General features: G+C 56.3%; 1 protein-coding gene across 3 annotated transcripts in view; it reads right to left on the bottom strand.

The window, feature by feature from the left end:
• Window positions 1-407: 407 nt before the first annotated feature.
• Window positions 408-17,454, bottom strand: part of ZNF444 (zinc finger protein 444) — a 17,651-nt gene continuing 604 nt past the window's right edge. The window contains exons 1-4 of one of the 3 annotated variants that reach the window (XM_029202801.1): window positions 13,456-13,763; window positions 10,399-10,732; window positions 5,808-5,892; window positions 408-4,335 (exon numbers count right to left, since the gene is read on the bottom strand). In XM_029202801.1, coding sequence (XP_029058634.1) covers window positions 3,752-4,335; window positions 5,808-5,892; window positions 10,399-10,710 — 981 coding nt within the window. In that variant the 5' untranslated portion in view covers window positions 10,711-10,732; window positions 13,456-13,763 and the 3' untranslated portion in view covers window positions 408-3,751. Of the gene's footprint in view, window positions 4,336-5,807; window positions 5,893-10,398; window positions 10,894-13,455; window positions 13,764-17,454 lie in introns of those variants that run through there. The other 2 variants (XM_029202790.1, XM_029202779.1) reach the window with 2 other exon arrangements.

Genomic DNA, 17,454 nt, shown 5'->3' with positions numbered 1-17,454 from the left:
GTCTGCAAAACTGTACAGTGAAAAGAAAAAAAATTTTTAATAGTAAAATAAAATGAGCTAAAATATCATAATAAAAAATGGGGCCAGACCTTTTCATGACCCTGGCAGGCTGTGTACTTCTTGTTAACAACTCTGGTTACCATGACGGTTTGAGGAGGGCTGTTAAATGTTTTGATGGGAAAGGGGGGTTCTCTCTAAACAGACACGTGAATGATTTTGAATTTTACGTCTTTTGAGTTAGGCAGGTTCTAAAAACCGCTGCCCACGTGATGTGTGGTCCAGCCACTTGGCATTTGTAAAAATCTGCTCAGATTGAAAGTTGTAGACCCATACTTGTCTTTTCAGTCTTATCAGAGAATTCCCCTCACATACACACAATGAAGCAACAAACAGGACGTCCTTGTGCAGTTTGAAAACCATTTGCATGAAAGCTTTATTTCTCTTTCCTGCCTGAGAAAGGAGGTAAAGAGAGATTTCCGGGGCGTCAGGAGACAGGCATTCTTGTTTCCCGTGGCTCAGCTTCGAGCAAGCACCTCTGTCCATTGTGCTGAATATTCCTGCATCTCCCTCAATCAGTTCCTCCTCATCTTGGACCAAAATCAAGGGATTACAATTAACCCTCTAAAGGACATGGGTGTGTTATTGTTGGGGCTGCGGGTCTGGATTAGGATTAAGACCCCTCTCCCTCTCCTGCCCGTAAATAACCCAGAGGTCAGTGTCGTCCCAATGCCCCCCACTTCCCCACTCCTGTTTTCACCACTTCATGCCCCAAAAAGAAGGGATTTGGGGAGTCAAGCTTCAGTCGTTGCCCTGACTCAAGAGCGGGGCCGTGAGGAGGCATCTCTGCATCTCACTGGCCGACTGTGGGATTGTGGTAGATTCTCTGCGGGTCTGTGGACCTCCATCTCCTCACTGGTTACCCGGGGAACCCATTGTATCTTGGTTTTTCTCCTACGTTTATGGAATCTGTTGTGCCATTTTGTGAGTGGGGTGGGGGTGGTGCAATAGATCTGATTATCTTTCTTTCTTTCATTCTCGCTGCTGTCACCGCCCGGAATGTTTCAAAGAGAGAAGGTCATGCTTCTGCGGATACTTCTAGCTCATTGCCTCCAGCTCCGGGTAGTATTCAGTAAAGTCATAATTATTGATTTTAAAAAAATCTCATACAAATAGATACCAGTGCTGGGTTGATGATTTATTGGGCTTCTTTACGATGGACCAGCAGGATGCAGAGCTTGTTGGATTAGGACTGGATGAACCAGGGCTGTGTGGTTGGTGGGGAGGGATGCCGAAGCAGGGCTGCTGCTTAAAACTGGTTCATGCCGCACCAGACGGTCAACCTCCACACCTGGCTGCTCTGTCTGCCAGACAGAATAAACCTGGTCCCCACACCCACCTAGCTGTGTTCAGGTTAACCTCTGACTTGGCAGGAGTGGTGAACCAACCCCTCTCCAAACAACTGTTAGCCCGACACAGTTTCATTTGCAAGGAGTTACAGGAAACTCGGGGGGGGAGGGGGTGTTGTTGTTGTTTTTTAACACTCTAGCATGATTTTATAAGGTTGCAGAGCTGAATTCTCACCCTGTTTCCGGGTTTTGGACAACTTTTCCTGAACAGTGTGCGAGCACCTCCTCTTCCCCCTCTCCCAGGGTGGACGTCCGAACAGCCTTGCGAGGCACAGGGCTACACAACTGCTCCTGTGTGTGGCCGAGCACGGGAGTTTATCGGGGTGGGGTGGGGGCCAGGGCGTCAGTCCACCACGGATGATGCTGACACGCTACAGAATCTGGAGTCCTGCCAGCTGGTTCTGCTTGCGCCCGCCTGCACCATCAGCAGCAGGGCACATACTTCCTACCGCCGTGCAGAGGGTCTTTCTGTTCCATTTCAGCCTCCCAGCTTCTCCTTCCCACCCTGGCCCTGGCCACTGTGTGAGCCTTGGAGGAAGGCACGGCCCATCACCAGGTGTGGGAGCCAAGGTGGGACCAGCGCTCCCTGGCAGGCAGACAGGGTATGGTGATGGTACCTGTGTGGAAACAGGCGAAGCTCCAGCTGTCAGAGCTCTTCATCTTCCCAGCTGTCGGAGGTGTTTTCTCCCCCCTCCAACCCCTACCATGCCCGAGGCTCATCCAGCACTGTGATCCCCAGTGACACAAAGGTGGAGGGGGTGGGACATCTCGAGGGACCGTCCACACTGATGGATGCAGTGTGTTGGGATAGGAGGTCCCCAGACTGAGGTCAGGGATGGAGGCTTAACAAGCCCAAGCCACGGTTGTGCTGGCGGCAGAGTCTGGGGCCCCTGAGTGACGGTAGGAGCTGGACTAAGTATTATTGCTGGGTGATGAGCAGACATCAGGACGCCGGGGCCAGACACCCAGCTCAGATCTGTGACTGCGGCCCAACCACGCACCCTTTCGATAACTTGGGCCCCTCATCTGCGTGATGGGAGTAACCACAGTGCTTGCCTCCTTGGGTTATGACGATTAAAAGACCTGATGGCTTTAAGTGCTTGAAAGAGGGGCTGGCACATGGCACGCTCTTGTCAGACCCAGTCTTCAGCCCCCAGCCCTGTGGCCTGACACCTCCACTCTCCTGCCTTGTGCTCCTGCCAGCTCCCTTGTGAGGTCCTGCAGCAGATGACGTGGCCTCTTGAAGCCGGCTTCCTCTGCTATAGACATGGCCACATGGACCTCTAGTGTGGAAGGACAGCCCTGCCACTAAAGGTGCCCTCGGTGCTCACTGCTTCTGCTGGCCTGGCAGTGCAAGCGTTTGCCGTCATTCCGTCATTTAGTTTCCAGAATGGGCCCCTTCTCAGTGGCCTGAGATCATGGAGCCTGGGAGCTGTTAAGGCCAAGACTCCAACCCAAGCAGTTGGGTGCTGGGCTGAGTCTGGCCTGTGTGCGGTGGAAGCAGGGAGACCTGCTCCTGGGGCAGTGAGTGGGCTCCATAAGGTGGCGTGTGCCTGCGTTTCCCCCACAGTGCAGACCCCCACGAGAACTCATCTCTGTCACCTCTCACGGGGTTCATCTCATCTCTAGGCTCAAGGAAAAGGAACCAGCCCCCTGGGCCCAGGCTCCCAGGGCCCTGCCAGCTGGGAAGGTCTGAGGTGGGGCCCACAATGCCCCTCCCATCCTGGGCAGCATGGGGAGGGCGGCCCCCAGGACAGAACGCAGGGCACCTGGGGTCTGCACAACTTATCAGTGGCTTTATTACTCTCCAGATGCTGGTGAACTGTCGTCTCTGACGCGCTTCCCACAGGCAGGCATCTCTGTCCATCCCATGCCTTCTGGCTCGCAGAGAGACAAGCCAGACCAGGGAGCCCACTGCCAGAACCCAGGTCTGTCCTGTCGGAGCCGTCCCCGACTCCACCCTGGGGGGTGTCTCCTGGGGGGGGGGGGTGTCCTGTCGGAGCCGTCCTCCACTCCGTCCTGGGGGGTGTCTCCTGGGAACAAGACCCAGTCCCCTTCCTCCAGCCTCCTCTAGACCAGGGGCCCCGCCTGCTGCTCCTGGCCAGTCCTGCCCCCGACCCGGGAGAGGGAAGGACTGCGGAGTCTCCTTCTATAGGCGGGAGAGACTGCGAGGACGAGGACGGCGTGAGATCCGAACAGGAATGAGGTTTGGGACATAAAGTGAGAGTTGGGAAGGAACAGAAAGCTCTAGGGCACCAGGAGGACAAAGGAGAGGCCGGTGGAGGAGAGAGACAGGGGGCAGAGGAGCCGTGAGGGACGGGAGGGGTTGCACGGCGGGGCGGGGGCTACCCCAGCGGCCAGGGCGGGAAGGGACCCCCGCCTTCGGGGCCCGGCGCCGCCGCCCCGCCCGCGCCTGCCGCGCGCCCGTGGATGCGCTGGTGGCGCAGCACGTGCTCGCGGCGCCCGAAGCCCTTGCCGCACTCCCAGCAAGCGAACGGCCGCGCGCCCGAGTGCGTCTTGCGGTGGCGCACCAGGTGCTCGCGCCAGTAGAAGGTCTTGCCGCACTCGCAGCAGGCGTGTGGCTTCTCGCGCGCAGGCAGCGGGCGCAGGGCCGGACCCGGGCCGCCGGGGTGCGTGCCGCGGTGGCGCCGCAGGTGCTCCTTGCGCCGGAAGGCCTTGCCGCACTCGGGGCAGGCGTGCGGCTTCTCGCCCGAGTGGCTCTGCCGATGGCGCAGCAGGTGCGCCGGCTTCAGCGAGGCCTTGCCGCACTCGGGGCAGGACGCAGAGCCCGGGGCCGCCAGGAAGGCGGGCAGGCCGGGCGCCGGTGGGGGCGGTGGCGCTGGCTGGGGGCTGCCCGGCTCCTGCTTGTAAGGGCGCGCGGCCTGGGCGTCCCCCGTCGCCAGTTCCTCAGCCCCGGGGGCCGCGTCTCCTGCAGGCAAAGGTGCGGTCAGGGCGGGCGCAGGGCACAGCCGGGCAAGGGAAGGCCGCAAGGGCCGCCCGTGTCCTGGCTAGAGGGGTGGTCCCGGGGCAGGGGGGGAACGCTTAACGCCAGGGAGCCCTCCGGGAGGGAAGAGCGTTGTCCGCCAGCTTCTGATTCATCCCTGGGTCCCCGTACCGCACAGGGCCTGGTGCAGAGTAAGTGCCCAATAAACGAATGGATGGGTGGATGGATGGGAGGAGGAAATCGATAGGTAGGTAAGTGGTAAATGGGAGTGTGTAGACGGATGTTGGAGTGGATGGATTGGGTGATGGATGGATGCATGGGTGCACGGGTGGGTAAGTGGGGATGGATAAGTCGGGTGGGTGGATGAACCACACATTTCCTTTCTTCAGGTTTCCAAACTGCTCTATGTAATTCCAAGGAGATAAGCAACCTTTAAGTGTCACACTAGGACGGGTGTGATAAAAACCTGTTAGTCTCTCCCTCTGTGCCGGGCACGGTGCCGAGCACGTTAGTGTGCCGTCTCATTCCACCCCCGCTGTGGTCCCCGTTGAGGGGCATAAGAGGGCACTGCCTCGGGTTCCCAGTCACCGTCCCAGCGCTGCTCCCTCTCCGACCCACGCCCCTCTGGAGGTCCACAGGCAACCCCCCCCACCCCGCCGACCCGGGCTCTACAGGTCCTGATGATGTCATCAGAAGGGCCCCCATCCTGACACCTCTACACGTGGCCTCAGACATGATCCCCAGCTCCTCCGTCCTCTCCAGCCACAGCCCTGGCACAAGGTGAGCGCCACCCTCCCCCACCGGGTCTCGAGGCGCCTGAGTCCAGGCCGGCTACCAGAGTCACCTTTCTGCCTCTGGTGGGCATCCTCAGGTTTTGCCTCCCGGGTCTGTTCCCCGCTTTGACGAGATTCAATCTGATTCTCCCTTCCTCACCCTAATGCCTGTGGTCGGGGTGGAGCCAGCACCTTCCCCAGCTCCCGGCCCGGGCATCGGCGCCAGGCTGGGCAATGAGAGAGTCCTGCACAGTGCCTGGGTCAGGAGAAGCATGACTGCAGGAGGTCTCGCCCCGCGAAGAACTGGGGCTCAAAGGCTCTGGGGCCAGGCTGCCGGGGTGCAAGCCTTGCTTGGCCGGCACCCGAACCTGGGTGGGTTATCTCACTTCTCTGTGCCTGGGTTCCTGCAGCTATGAAAGGTGGCTGATGCCGGGGACCTCAAGGGCGGGCGCGGGATTTTGGCGAGCTGGTGGGACCACGCCTGGCGCATCATGGGCGCTCGCTGTCCTGTCTGACCCCCCACTAGACGTGCCCTCCAGAGCAGGGCGTGTCTGATTCAGCTCCCGTCCTGGTGCCAGCATGGGGCCTGGCTCACAGCAGGGATGTTCACTGGACAAATAAAGGACGGACAGGAGAGGGTCCCCCGGGGCTGGGAGCGCTGTGGGGAAGGAGTGAGCTGCTCACCTGAGGGCGTTACCCCACCGTCTTCCTTTCCCACGCCGACCCCGGAGCCTTCTGCCGCATCCCGAGGTGCCCTCATTGCTGGTCCCTGAAACCAGAGATACCACAACCCCAACTGAGCAACCTGAGCCACAGCCTCTACTTCTCTCCCTCTCAGTCCTACCGCTCGCTCTGGGGGAAGCCGGCTGCCAAGCTGGAGGATGCTTGGCCACCCCACGGAGAGGTCCATGTGGTGAGGACGGAGGCCTCCAGCTGACCACCGCGTGAGGGAGCCGCCTCAGAATCAGATCCTCCAGCCCTGGGCCAGCCTCCAGGTGAGGACAGCCCCAGCCGGTCTTAAATGCAACCTCGTGAGAGACCTTCAGCCAGCACTGCCCCAAACTCCTGACCCACAGAAGCTGCCTGAGATGACAAATGTTTACTGTTCTGAGCCACTAAGTTTGGTGCGATTTGTTCCACAGCAGATAACTGATGCACCTGCTTTGAATCTTATTTTAGCTTTTTAATGCCTTTTGCAAACTCCTCGACAAAATGCAGAAGGAAAACAGAGAAGCTACTTTTAACTCAGCAAAAAGTAAAGGAAGTTGAGAACGGAACTTTTCCCAGCTCAACCGGTGGACAGCTCCAAGCAGCATGGCACCAGCCAGAAGACCAGTGGTTTAAAAAGAAGCTTCACACTACTCTGGTTCCTTTATATTCTTTCTCACTGTTCCTCGAGCCCGTGCCTCCAGGAAAAGACCAGAATTCTCCTGGTGGTGATGACGAAGAGCTGTCAGGGGTTATAGGCACACAACCCCCCTTCTCACATTTCACTTGTTTCAGTGCTTTTGGACCCAAGCAGCTGTTAGGCTGCAGACCAGCGATGCCGACAATTCTGCCAGCTGGCGAGCAGACGGCAGGAAGCTTCCAGGGCCTTTTAGGAAAGCTCGTCGTCAGGGATCCCTAAGTGCCCACCTTGGCTGGTGGTGGCGGGAGAATCCACACGGTCACCTTGCTACTGCAGCACACTAGTGCGGCTCAGGGCGTTACGGCACCGCAGGTGCTGCCACGTCACTCGCATCTGCTGTGGCCTGGTCACTGCCACGCGCTCAGCTCCTACCTTTGCCCGGGGCCCCGCCTGGACCTCCAAGCCCAGGCAACAGCAAAGGGCCAATGGTGTCCTGGGTGTGCCAGGCGCTCAGAGCCCCACGCTTCTGCACTCGCTCTTCCCTCTGCCTGGAGCCCCCTTCCCACCCATGCCCGGCCTGCCCTCCTACACACCCTGCAGGCCCTGGCCAAGCGCCGGCTCTGCCACCTCCCGCAGGCTCAAGGGCGCCCCCATCCTGGTACCCTCCACACTGCACTCCCAGCAGCTTCATCGAAGCGTGACACGCGTACAGTGAATGCACATGGTTCACGGCACACGACCCGAGGAGTTCCACGTGCGTATGTGCTCACGAAGCCCCAGAACGCACACGTGGCCCCGCAAGCTTCCCTGTGCACATCCGGAACCTCCCCCCTTCCCTCCAGCAGGGCAACCACTGATGGGCTTCCCGGCACGATACAGTGGTCTCTGTCTTCTAGGGCTTCATGTTCATAGAGCCATACAGTAAATCGGTACTTCTTTGGGGGGGAGGGTCTAGTTTCTTTCACTCAACATCATTATTTTGAGATTAAGGAAGAGGGCCTACAGTTGTCTTTCCTTGGTTTTGGTACCAGGAAAACGCTGGCCCTGTAGAATGAGCTGGGACGTTCCTTCCTCTTCAGATGGCAGGAAGAGTTGGTACGGTCATTTTCCCCGCAAAAGGCCTGGTCGGCCTCCCAGTGGAGCTGCCTGGCTCGCACGCTCCAGGAGGGCGGGGACTGGCCTGTCCCACTTCTGTGCTGACCCTGGCACCAATCTTTTTATAAATAGCAGCTTTATCGCGACATGACTCATATGCCAGAGAATTCACCCACTTAAATTGCAATTCCCCGGTTTTTGGTACATTCCGTTGTGCAACCATTACCACAATGGATTCGAGAATATTTTTATCACCCCCAGCCCCCGTACCCCGCCCCTGTCAGCAGTCACTCCCCATTTCCTCCCCGCCAGCCTCCGGGAACCGCTAATCTGCTCCCTGCCTCTATGGACCTGCCTCTTCTGCGAATCTCACGGCAACGGAATCATGCAACGGAAAGTCCTTGTGACCGGCTTCTTTCATGTTTTCCTCGTGTTTTTGATGTTCGCCCACGGTGTAGCCCGTCAGGGCTTCACTCCTCTATGGCTGAGTGGTGTCCTGCTTCGTGGACAGGCCGCGTTCTGTTGATCCACTCACCAGCCGGTGGATGTGAGGGTTGTTTTCACTTTTTGGCTGTTACGAGTGACGCTGTCTTGCTACCACTCAGGTCGTATCGCATGCGACGTTACGTGTGGATAAGTTTTCACTTCTCTGGGTTCACACACAGGAGTGGGGCTGCTGGCCCACGTAGCCGCTCCACGTTCAACCCGAGGAACTGCCAGACTGCCCCCAACCGCGGCTGCACCATTTTACATCCCCACCACCTCAGAGGGTCCCGACCCCCGGAGCCTCTCACCGCAGCCCTCAATGGACACTGAGCAAGTGCACGGACAGAGGGATGGAGGTGTCCAACCACCTGCCTTTGCTCCAATGGCTCAGGACATGCTCCTGGAAGAGGGTCAAGACAAGGGCGTGCCGAGGTGTGGGGCGGGGCTGGCACGGGGCCACCTGGGTCCTGGGCGCCTCCAGCCACAGACCTGCTTGGGGGGCCCAAGCGAGTTACTTCCCACGCGGGGGTCAGTTGTGGGGGGAGGTGGGCAGCACATGGTCTCACCAGGAGCCCCCGCTCAGACTGGTGGACGCCGAGCTCCCAGCTCCCTGGCCTCAGTGGGGCCTGGTAACCCCAGGTGACGCCTGCCGGTGTGCAGGCAGGGTGGGAGCAGGACGCGGGCCGGCTCGCCCCGGAGTGGAGCCTGGGAAGCTGCACTGCCCGGCCACCCTGCGATTCCCAGGCACACAAGCCTGGGAACTTTATACTGCTGGGCGGGGGGGGGGGGCGGGCCTGCAGGTGTCCTGCGGGCTCTCTGGTTCCGGGTCACAGGCACAGGACGCTGGACTGTGCCAAGGCTGAGCCCCATCCCCAGGAAGATGCTGGGCCAGGTGTTGGCACCCAGCAGGGGACAGAGGCAGGGATCTCGGGCCACAGCACATGGGTTCTGTCCCTCTCACCCCCCCAACTGGCTGTGTGACCTTGGGCAAGTCACCCGACTTCTCTGAGCCTCATACCTTCACCTCTGAAATGGAGAGGATGACAGCCTCCAGTGCCCACCCTCGGGACTGCGTGGGGACAGGCAGGCCACGCTGATAGTGCCATCTGGGGGAGGTCTGGCCCTGCTGTACCGGCTTCACCTTCAGACGGACCTGCGATTGAGGTCAGCCTCCCCGACTGGGAAGCCATGTCTACAGAGGCTGGGGAGGCCCCCTGGTTGGCAATACTCATGCTGTCCACGTGACCCGGGGTGAGGAAGCTCCGTGAGGGTCTCCCTGCCCCATCCGCCTGCTCCCTCGGCCAATTTTAATCTGTGTCCTTTCACTGTGATGAACAGCAGCTTTCCTCGAGCTCTGAGTACTTCCCATGAACGACTGAACCCGGGGATGGTCCTGGGACCCCCGAACTCTGCACACGCGAATCACCTGGTACCTGCCCAGTGCCCAGGCTTTTCCCTGAAAGGGCCAGGGGGCAAAGGTTTTCGGCTCTTCAGGCCCTCTGGTCCCTGTCGCGACTGCTCAGCTCTGCCCCGGGGAGAAAGAGGCCACAGGCGACACACGAGTGGATGGTGAGGCCGTGGCCCCGTGAGGCTGTGTAACACCACAGCCCCAGAGGCTGGCAGATATGGCCCACAGGCTGCAGTCCGCTGACCCCTGGGGTGCAGCCAAGGGCTGACCTTACCCAGAGAGAGGTCTGGCCTTTGCCCTCACCTGCTGGGAGGGGAACCGCTGAGCCCTCACTCAGCACATCCTGCCTGCCAGGGGCCTTGGGCCGTGTTGGACTCTCCAACAGCGTAATTCATGTGAAGGCTCTGGGCCACACGGTATCCGCGCAGCCTTTCGCGGGGGCTGGAGCCCCAACACCTCCAGGCGTGGAGGTGCGGGGAGCACCCTGGTTGGTGATGCTCCCTGTGTCTTGCACACGTTGTCGCCAGGAGTTGGCACCGCCCACGAATCCCCTGGGAGGAACCCTCCTGGATCCTGCCCTGCTGCCCCCTCCTCGGCTGATTTAATCTGTGTCCTTCCGCTGTGACCAGCCACAGCTGTGTGCAGGATGGAGCTCTGAGTCCTTCCACTGAGCTGTGAGACCTGAGGGTGGTCCCGGGGACCCTGAACTTGCACTGAGCATCAGGAGGGTGGGCTTGTGTACAGTCCCTCTAAACATCCTCGCTGGCCTGACTTTCCCACCCGACTCGACCACACCCTGGACCTCAGGGTCCCACGGAGCCTGTTGTGTTTGTCTCAGTGTGGAGCTGAGGACCCCCGGCCCTGGGGAAGGCAGACGGCAGGCCCGGGGTGGGGGGACGCGGCGGTGCAGGCCCCTCCCGCCAGCCGCCTCCGCTCACCCAGAGCTCCTCCAGCAGGGCCACGGCCTCCTCCCCGCTCTGGGGCCGCCGGCTGCACACCCAGGCCTGGAGGTCAGCGGGTAGGGCGCTCAGGAACTGCTCCAGCACCAGTAGCTCCAGCATCTGCTCCTTGGTGTGCACCTCGGGCCGCAGCCAGTCCCGGCACAAGGCGCGCAGCAGGCCCAGCGCCTCGCGGGGGCCCGGGGCGTCGCCCAGGTGGAAGTGGCGGAAGCGGTGCCACGGTGAGTCCAGGGTCAGGCCCTCGGCGGCCCGGCACTCCTGCTTCACAGGCTGGGCGGCCGGGGCCTCCATGGGGCCAGCGGGACGGCAGCACCTGTCGGGGGGGAAAGGCAGTGGTGAGAACCCAACTCCGACCATCCCCCGGAAGCCCCTGCCTCTGCCGTGGGCATGGGGTCGAAAACCACGCTCTATGCGTGCATGCGTGCGCGCCGCCCAGGCCCACCCAGGAGCGGCGGCGGCGCAGCGCTCGCCGGCCTCGTGTGGCCTCCCTGTCCTCCCTCTACCCCCGCAGCCTCCCCGCGCACCGAGATCTTAGAAGGGATCCCGGAACGTAGCACATGCTCGAGAAAATGTGAGTTGTCATCACCACCATCGATGCCTGGTTACGTCCCAACCCACGTCCCCGAGGCAGACACCCTAGGATGCTTGCTCCAAAGCCCCCCCAATCTCTTCCTTACTAGCCAGTGTGCACAGAACTATGTCCGTCCGTACCCCCCACCAGGTTCATATGTGGAAGCTCTAACCCCAAATGTATTTAGAGATGGGGCTTTTAGGAGGAAATTAAGACTAAATGAGGTTATCAGACCGGGCTCCTACAGGACTAACGTCTTCGTAGGAAGAGATCTGTCTCCCCTGAGTGTGAGGACACAGCAGGAAGCAGCCGTCTGCAAGCCGGGAAGAGGCCCTCACCAGACACCGAGTCTGGCTGCACCTGATCCCGGACGCCCAACCTCCAGAACTGCGAGGAATAAATGTCTGTTGTTGAAGCTGCCCGGCCGGTGGTGTTGTCACGGCCGCCCAGCAGGCCACGACGCTCAGGGGCCCCCAATCACGTCTGCGAACAGGGAAACGCGAGAGACTGCAAGGGGCCCCCCTTATCCGTTCTCCCCATTCTCCTTTTGTAAGACCTGCGCCCCGGCGCCCCCAGGAAGCTGTGTGCCCTCCACTTCCTCCTCCCCTTCCTGAAGGAGGAAACAGACGTGCAGTGGCTTCAGTCGTGGGGTGACACAAAGCAGTGGCTCTCGACCAGGGGTGACGTTACCCCGGGGAGGCATCTAGAAAGGTCTTGTTGGATGGGGGTGGGGGTGCTGCTGGCATCCGGTGGGTGGAGGCTGGGGATGCTGCTAAGGACCCTACAGTGCACAGGACGGCCCCCCAGCAGAGAAAGACCCAGCCCCTAAGAAACCCCGGCCTAGAACTGTGGTCCTCGAATGGCCTGGGGACCCCTGGGATCCCCAAGATCCTTCCAGGGGGTACCTCGAGGTCAGAACTATTTTCCTAACACGGGTTCCCAGCCTCTTTCACTGTCATTCTCTCCTGAGTGTATGCTGGGGCCTTCCAGAGGCCACAGGCTGCGAGCAGAGGCAGATGGGAGAACCCAGCTGTTCAAGTTAGACACTGAGATGTGCAAAACAATGATGCCATGTTTCCAGCTTTTCATTTGGGGAAACGTGGTTATTTTTCATTTAAAAAGTGTTATTTTTAAAAAATAAATAAAATAAAGTGTCATTTGCCGGGGGGGGATAAATCGGGAGATTGGGACTGACATATACACACTACTATATATAGAATATATAACTAATAAGAACCTACTGTATAGCACAGGGAACTCTACTCAATACTCTGTAATGACCTGTATGGGACTAGAATCTGAAAAAGAGTGGCTATATATGTATGTATAATGGACTCACCTTGCTGTACACCTGAAACTAACACAACATTGTAAATCAACTACACACAAATAAAAAAAAATTAAGAAAAAAAAGTGTAATTTAAATCTTAACATATGGAAAGTTGATTACTGCAATTTCTAAATGCATTAATATTTTGAAATTTTCTCAGCTTTAGTTTCTAACATGATACATAACAATAAATGTAATTCCTGTAAGCAAAAGTGCTTTGGGGGGGTCTTCAAAAAAATTTTAAAGTATAAAGGGGTCCTGAGTTTAAAACCTTCAGGAGCCACTGGCCTGCAGCCTGGGTTTTGCTTTGTGTTTTCTTGTTTGTTTGTTTGTTTTTTCCCACACTGTGTGGTATGTGGGATCTTAGTTCCCCGACCAGGGATCTAACCTGCACCCCCTGCATTGGAAGGGCAGAGTCCTAATCACTGGACCACCAGGGAAGTCCCTGCAGCCTGTTTAAGTCAAGTTTTACTGGCGCACAGCCATGCCTGTCTGCCACACACTGATGATCTTCTAAGACTCGAGGCTGGCCCAACCTCAGGGCCTTGGTACTGCCATTCTCTACCTCCATCTTTGCTCCGCTGGCTCCTTCTCACCTCTGAGGCCCAGATGCCATCCTTCCCTCCTTGGACAGCCTCCCTGAATCACCTACACACCCTTCCCTGCAGTTACTGTCATGTCACCGTATTAATTTCATCTCAGCGTTTAATAAGATCTGGTCTTACCATATCTGGGCGCTGATTTCCCTTGCTAGAATTTAAGCGTTGCAAGGGCAAGAGGCCACATATACAGAGCCCAGCATGCTGGTTGGCACTGAAAGAAAATTTATAGGATGACCGGTCCTGTGTGATCAGCATTATTGCCCCCATTTTGCAGATGGAGAACGTGAAGGCCTTGCCCAAAATCACCCAGCTAATAAGTGGCAGGGGCTGAACTCACACTGGCGTCTGTCTGGCCCTGGAGCTGGTCACAGCATCACCTTCCACCCACCCATCCTTCCATTTAAGAACTGACTAGCCCAGCAGCAGCAGGAAAGATTTCCCAGAAGACCTGGGCCAGAGCCGAGTCTCAAAAGAGGCAGAGAAGCGTGCTCTGTTGTGAGAAAGATCCCTCCGGGACAGGACTGGAGTCTCACCTGAGTGAGTGAGGCCCTGGGAATCACGCTGAAGGGCCTTGTGACCTCAGGGACCCACGCTCGGCTGTCCAAGGTTAGCCCCTGAGGCAGGGCCAGACGGACTCTTCCCTGGGTCCCAGGGTCACCAAGCTCAGAGGCTGCTCCTGAGAAAGCACATACTGACTGATAAATAAGGTCATTCCATGCAGCCACTATGGAGGTTCCTCAAAAAATTAAAAATCGAACTACTGGGGACTTCCCTGGTGGCGCAGTGGTTAAGAATCCGCCTGCCAATGCAGGGGACACGGGTTCGATCTCTGGTCCGGGAAGATCCCATGTGCTACAGAGCAACTAAGCCTGTGTGCCACAACTACAGAGCCTGCACTCTAGAGCCCACGAGCCACAGCTACCAAGCCCGTGTGCCACAACTACTGAAGCCCATGCGCCTAGAGCCCGTGCTCTGCAACACGAGAAGCCACCGCAATGAGAAGCCCATGCACCAAAACAGAGAGTAGCCCCCGCTCGCTGCAACTAGAGAAAGCCCGCGCGCAGCAACAAAGACCCGACACAAGCCAAAAAAAAGAAAAAGAATAAGTAATTAATTTTAAAAAAAAAGAGGTTTTAAAAAAAATATATAACTACCGTTTGATCCAGCAATTCTACTTCTGGGTATGTATTCAAAGAAAACAAAAATACTAATTTGAAAAAACACATGCACCCCGACGTTCATAGCAGCATTATTTACAATAACCGCCAAGACATGGAAGCAACCTAAGTGTCGTTGATGGATAAATGGACGGAGAAGATGCAAAATATATATATATGTGTGTGTGTATGTATATATATATATAAAGTGGAATATACAAATATAAATACCTATATAAATAAATATAATGGAATATTATTCAGCCATAAAAAAGAACGAAATCCTACTATTTGTGAAAACATGGATGGACCTCGAGGGTATTATGCTAAGACAAAATAAATCAGATAGAGAAAGGCAAATGTATAATTTCCCTTACATGTTCAATCCAAAAAAAAACAAAAATAAAGCAAACTCATAGATACACTGAACAGATTGGTGGTTCCCAGAAGCAGGGGTGGGGGCGCTGGTAGGCAAAATGGGTGAAAAGAATCAAAACTTACAAACTCCCAGTTACAAAAGAACTAATTCCTGGGGATGTAAAGCACCACTTGGCCACTATAGTTAATAATACTCTGTTGTATATTTGAAAGTTGGGCTTCCCTGGTGGCGCAGTGGTTAAGAATCTGCCTACCAATGCAGGGGACACGGGTTCGAGCCCTGGCCCGGGAAGATCCCACATGCTGCGGAGCAATTAAGCCTGTGAGCCACAACTACTGAGCCCGCGTGCCGCAACTAATGAAGCCCACGCGCCTAGAGCCCATGCTCCGCAACAAGAGAAGCCACCACAATGAGAAGCCCACACACCTCAATGAAAAGCAGCCCCTGCTCGCCGCAACTACAGAAAGGCCGCGCGTGCCAACGAAGACCCAACACAGCCAAAAATAAATAAATATTTTTTTTTTAAAAAAGCATTAAAAAATATGTATCTTAAAAAAAAAAAGAAAGTTGCTGAGAGAACAGCTCTTAAAAGTTCTCATCATCGGGCTTCCCTGGTGGCGCAGTGGTTGAGAGTCCGCCTGCCGATGCAGGGGACACAGGTTCGTGCCCCGGTCCGGGAAGATCCCACATGCCGTGGATCGGCTGGGCCCGTGAGCCATGGCCGCCGAGTATGCGCGTCTGGAGCCTGTGCTCTGCAACGGGAGAGGCCACAACAGTGAGAGGCCCGTGTACCGCAAAAAAAAAAAAAAAAAGTTCTCATCATGTAAAAAAATATTCTATAACTCTGTATGGCGATGGATATTAACTAGACTTATTGTGGTCATCGTTTTGCAATATATACAAATATCAAACCGTTATGTTGTATACTTGAAACGAATATATGTCAATTATAGCTTGACAAAAAATAAGAAGAAACAAAGCAAAATACATCCACACACACAAAAGGTCCCTCTGCTGTGGAAAGCAACTCCTCTTATTCAGTGAGGGCCAGTGGCTCCAGCAGCTGCCACAGTGCTCTGTGCTGCCTCCATAAAAGCAACTGTAACACGCCTGTGTGTGTCCCGGTAGCATCATCCAGCCCCACCAGGCACCCTGGAGGCCTCAGGAGACCACCACGAGGCCCGTGTCTTACTCTGCCCCACCTGTCCCTCCCAACAGCCCTGCGACTTGGGGAGATGAGCCCCACTGTAAAGAAGGAGAGAAATGGACATGCAGAGAGTGACAGAGAGGCAGGATTCGAATCCAGAGCCCACGCCTGCTGCATTAACTTAATGGTTAAGAGGCAGGGCTCTGGAAGAACAGACTGGTGGTTGCCAAGGGACTGGGGGAGGGATGGAGTGGGAGTTTGGGATTAGCAGTTGCACACTATTATATATAGGATGGATAAACAAGGTCCTACTGTAGAGCATAGGGACTATATTCAATATCCTGTGATAAACCATAATGGAAAACAAAAAAGAATGTATATATGTGTATAATTGAATCACTTTGCTGTACAGCAGAAATTAACACAACATTGTAAATCAACTAAACTGCAATAAGTTTTAAAAAACGCAAAAAAAAAATGGAAAAAACAAAGAGACACAGCTTCTGGAGCTTGCCTGCCCGGCTTCCGCTTTTAATTCAGCCATTTATCGGTGGTGTGACCTTGGGCCCTCTCTGGACTTAAATTCCCCACCTGTAGTACAGATCTAAGAGTAACTCCTTCCCCACAGGGGTTGCTAGGAGCATGAATTAGAAGAAGCCCCCATCCCACACAGAGTAAGCGTTCAGTGAAGACCTGCTGACCCACGCCTGGGCTTCCCACCCCTGCACTAGTGACATTTAGCGCTGGACAATTCTGTGTGGCAGACATCCTATGCAACCTACAGTGTTTTAGCAGCATCCCTGGCCTCCTTCCACAGTATGCCAGCAGTATCTCCCCAACTGTGACAATCAAAAATGTCTCCAGAGAGTGCCTCGAGGTGGGAGGGGGGCAGGCACAGTTGACCCTGGTGGAGAACCACCGGTCCACTGAACAAATATTTACTCAGAGCAAAGGGCCCTGGAGCAAATCCCAGCCCTGCCCTCTCCCAGCTAGTCATCCCAGGACAAGGTATAGAACCTTTTACACACTAAATCTCCCTTCCCGGGCTGTAAAATGGGGAGAGAAGTCATACCCAAGAGTAGCAGTAAGAATTCAAGATGTAAGGAAAACAAAGATGCTGAGAACAGCACCCAGCTGTGCTAAGCAAGCCTTCAACCAGAGTTAACCTTTACTATTACTGTTACCTGGTGAGGTGCTAGGGATATAGCTTCGATCAGAAGCACACACATTAAATCCAAGTATGAGGAAGAGCAGGGGTTAAAAGAGCAAATAAAAGAGGGTGATGGGGGCTGACGGGGAGGAGGGCAGCCTCACACGTTAACAAGAGCAAACACAGCCTTGAAGCACTGCACGCCCAGGAAATTCGTCCCTTGCAACAAGCTAGTGTGGGGGGGGAGGGCACCCGAAAGAAAGAAAGAAAGAAAGAAAGAAAAGAAAGAGGACAATTCAGCTCATCCTCGGGAATCTCACAACTCCACAAAAGTGAGACCCAACTTGTAAAGACATGCACGACGTGAACCACCTGCACCCCACCCACGTCTGGACCACGACCCTCCCCCAGAGCCCCTTCCAGCAAACCTCTCCGACCCGGTCCTTCCGGCGCCCCCGGACTCCTCGGCAGGGCCCAGCCCACCCGCTGCTGGAGTCCCCCCCCTCCCCCCACTTCCCGACCCTCCCCCACTACCCCCCCTCAGTTTCCAACTCTCCCCCCGCGTTCTCCGCCTCCGGGACCCACAACCCCCTCCCACTTCCCGACCCTCCCTCTCCCGTTCACGCTCCCCTCCCCCTCCCCCTTCTTCTCGGGCCCCCTTTTCACTCCCTCCCCCAACCCTCCCGTTCCTTCCTCCTC

The sequence above is a fragment of the Monodon monoceros genome, unplaced genomic scaffold (assembly GCF_005190385.1).
Source record: "Monodon monoceros isolate NGI ecotype Baffin Bay Population unplaced genomic scaffold, NGI_Narwhal_1 Super_Scaffold_10, whole genome shotgun sequence".
Taxonomy (NCBI): Eukaryota; Metazoa; Chordata; class Mammalia; order Artiodactyla; family Monodontidae; genus Monodon; species Monodon monoceros.
This window is presented reverse-complemented; position numbering and strand designations above follow the sequence as displayed.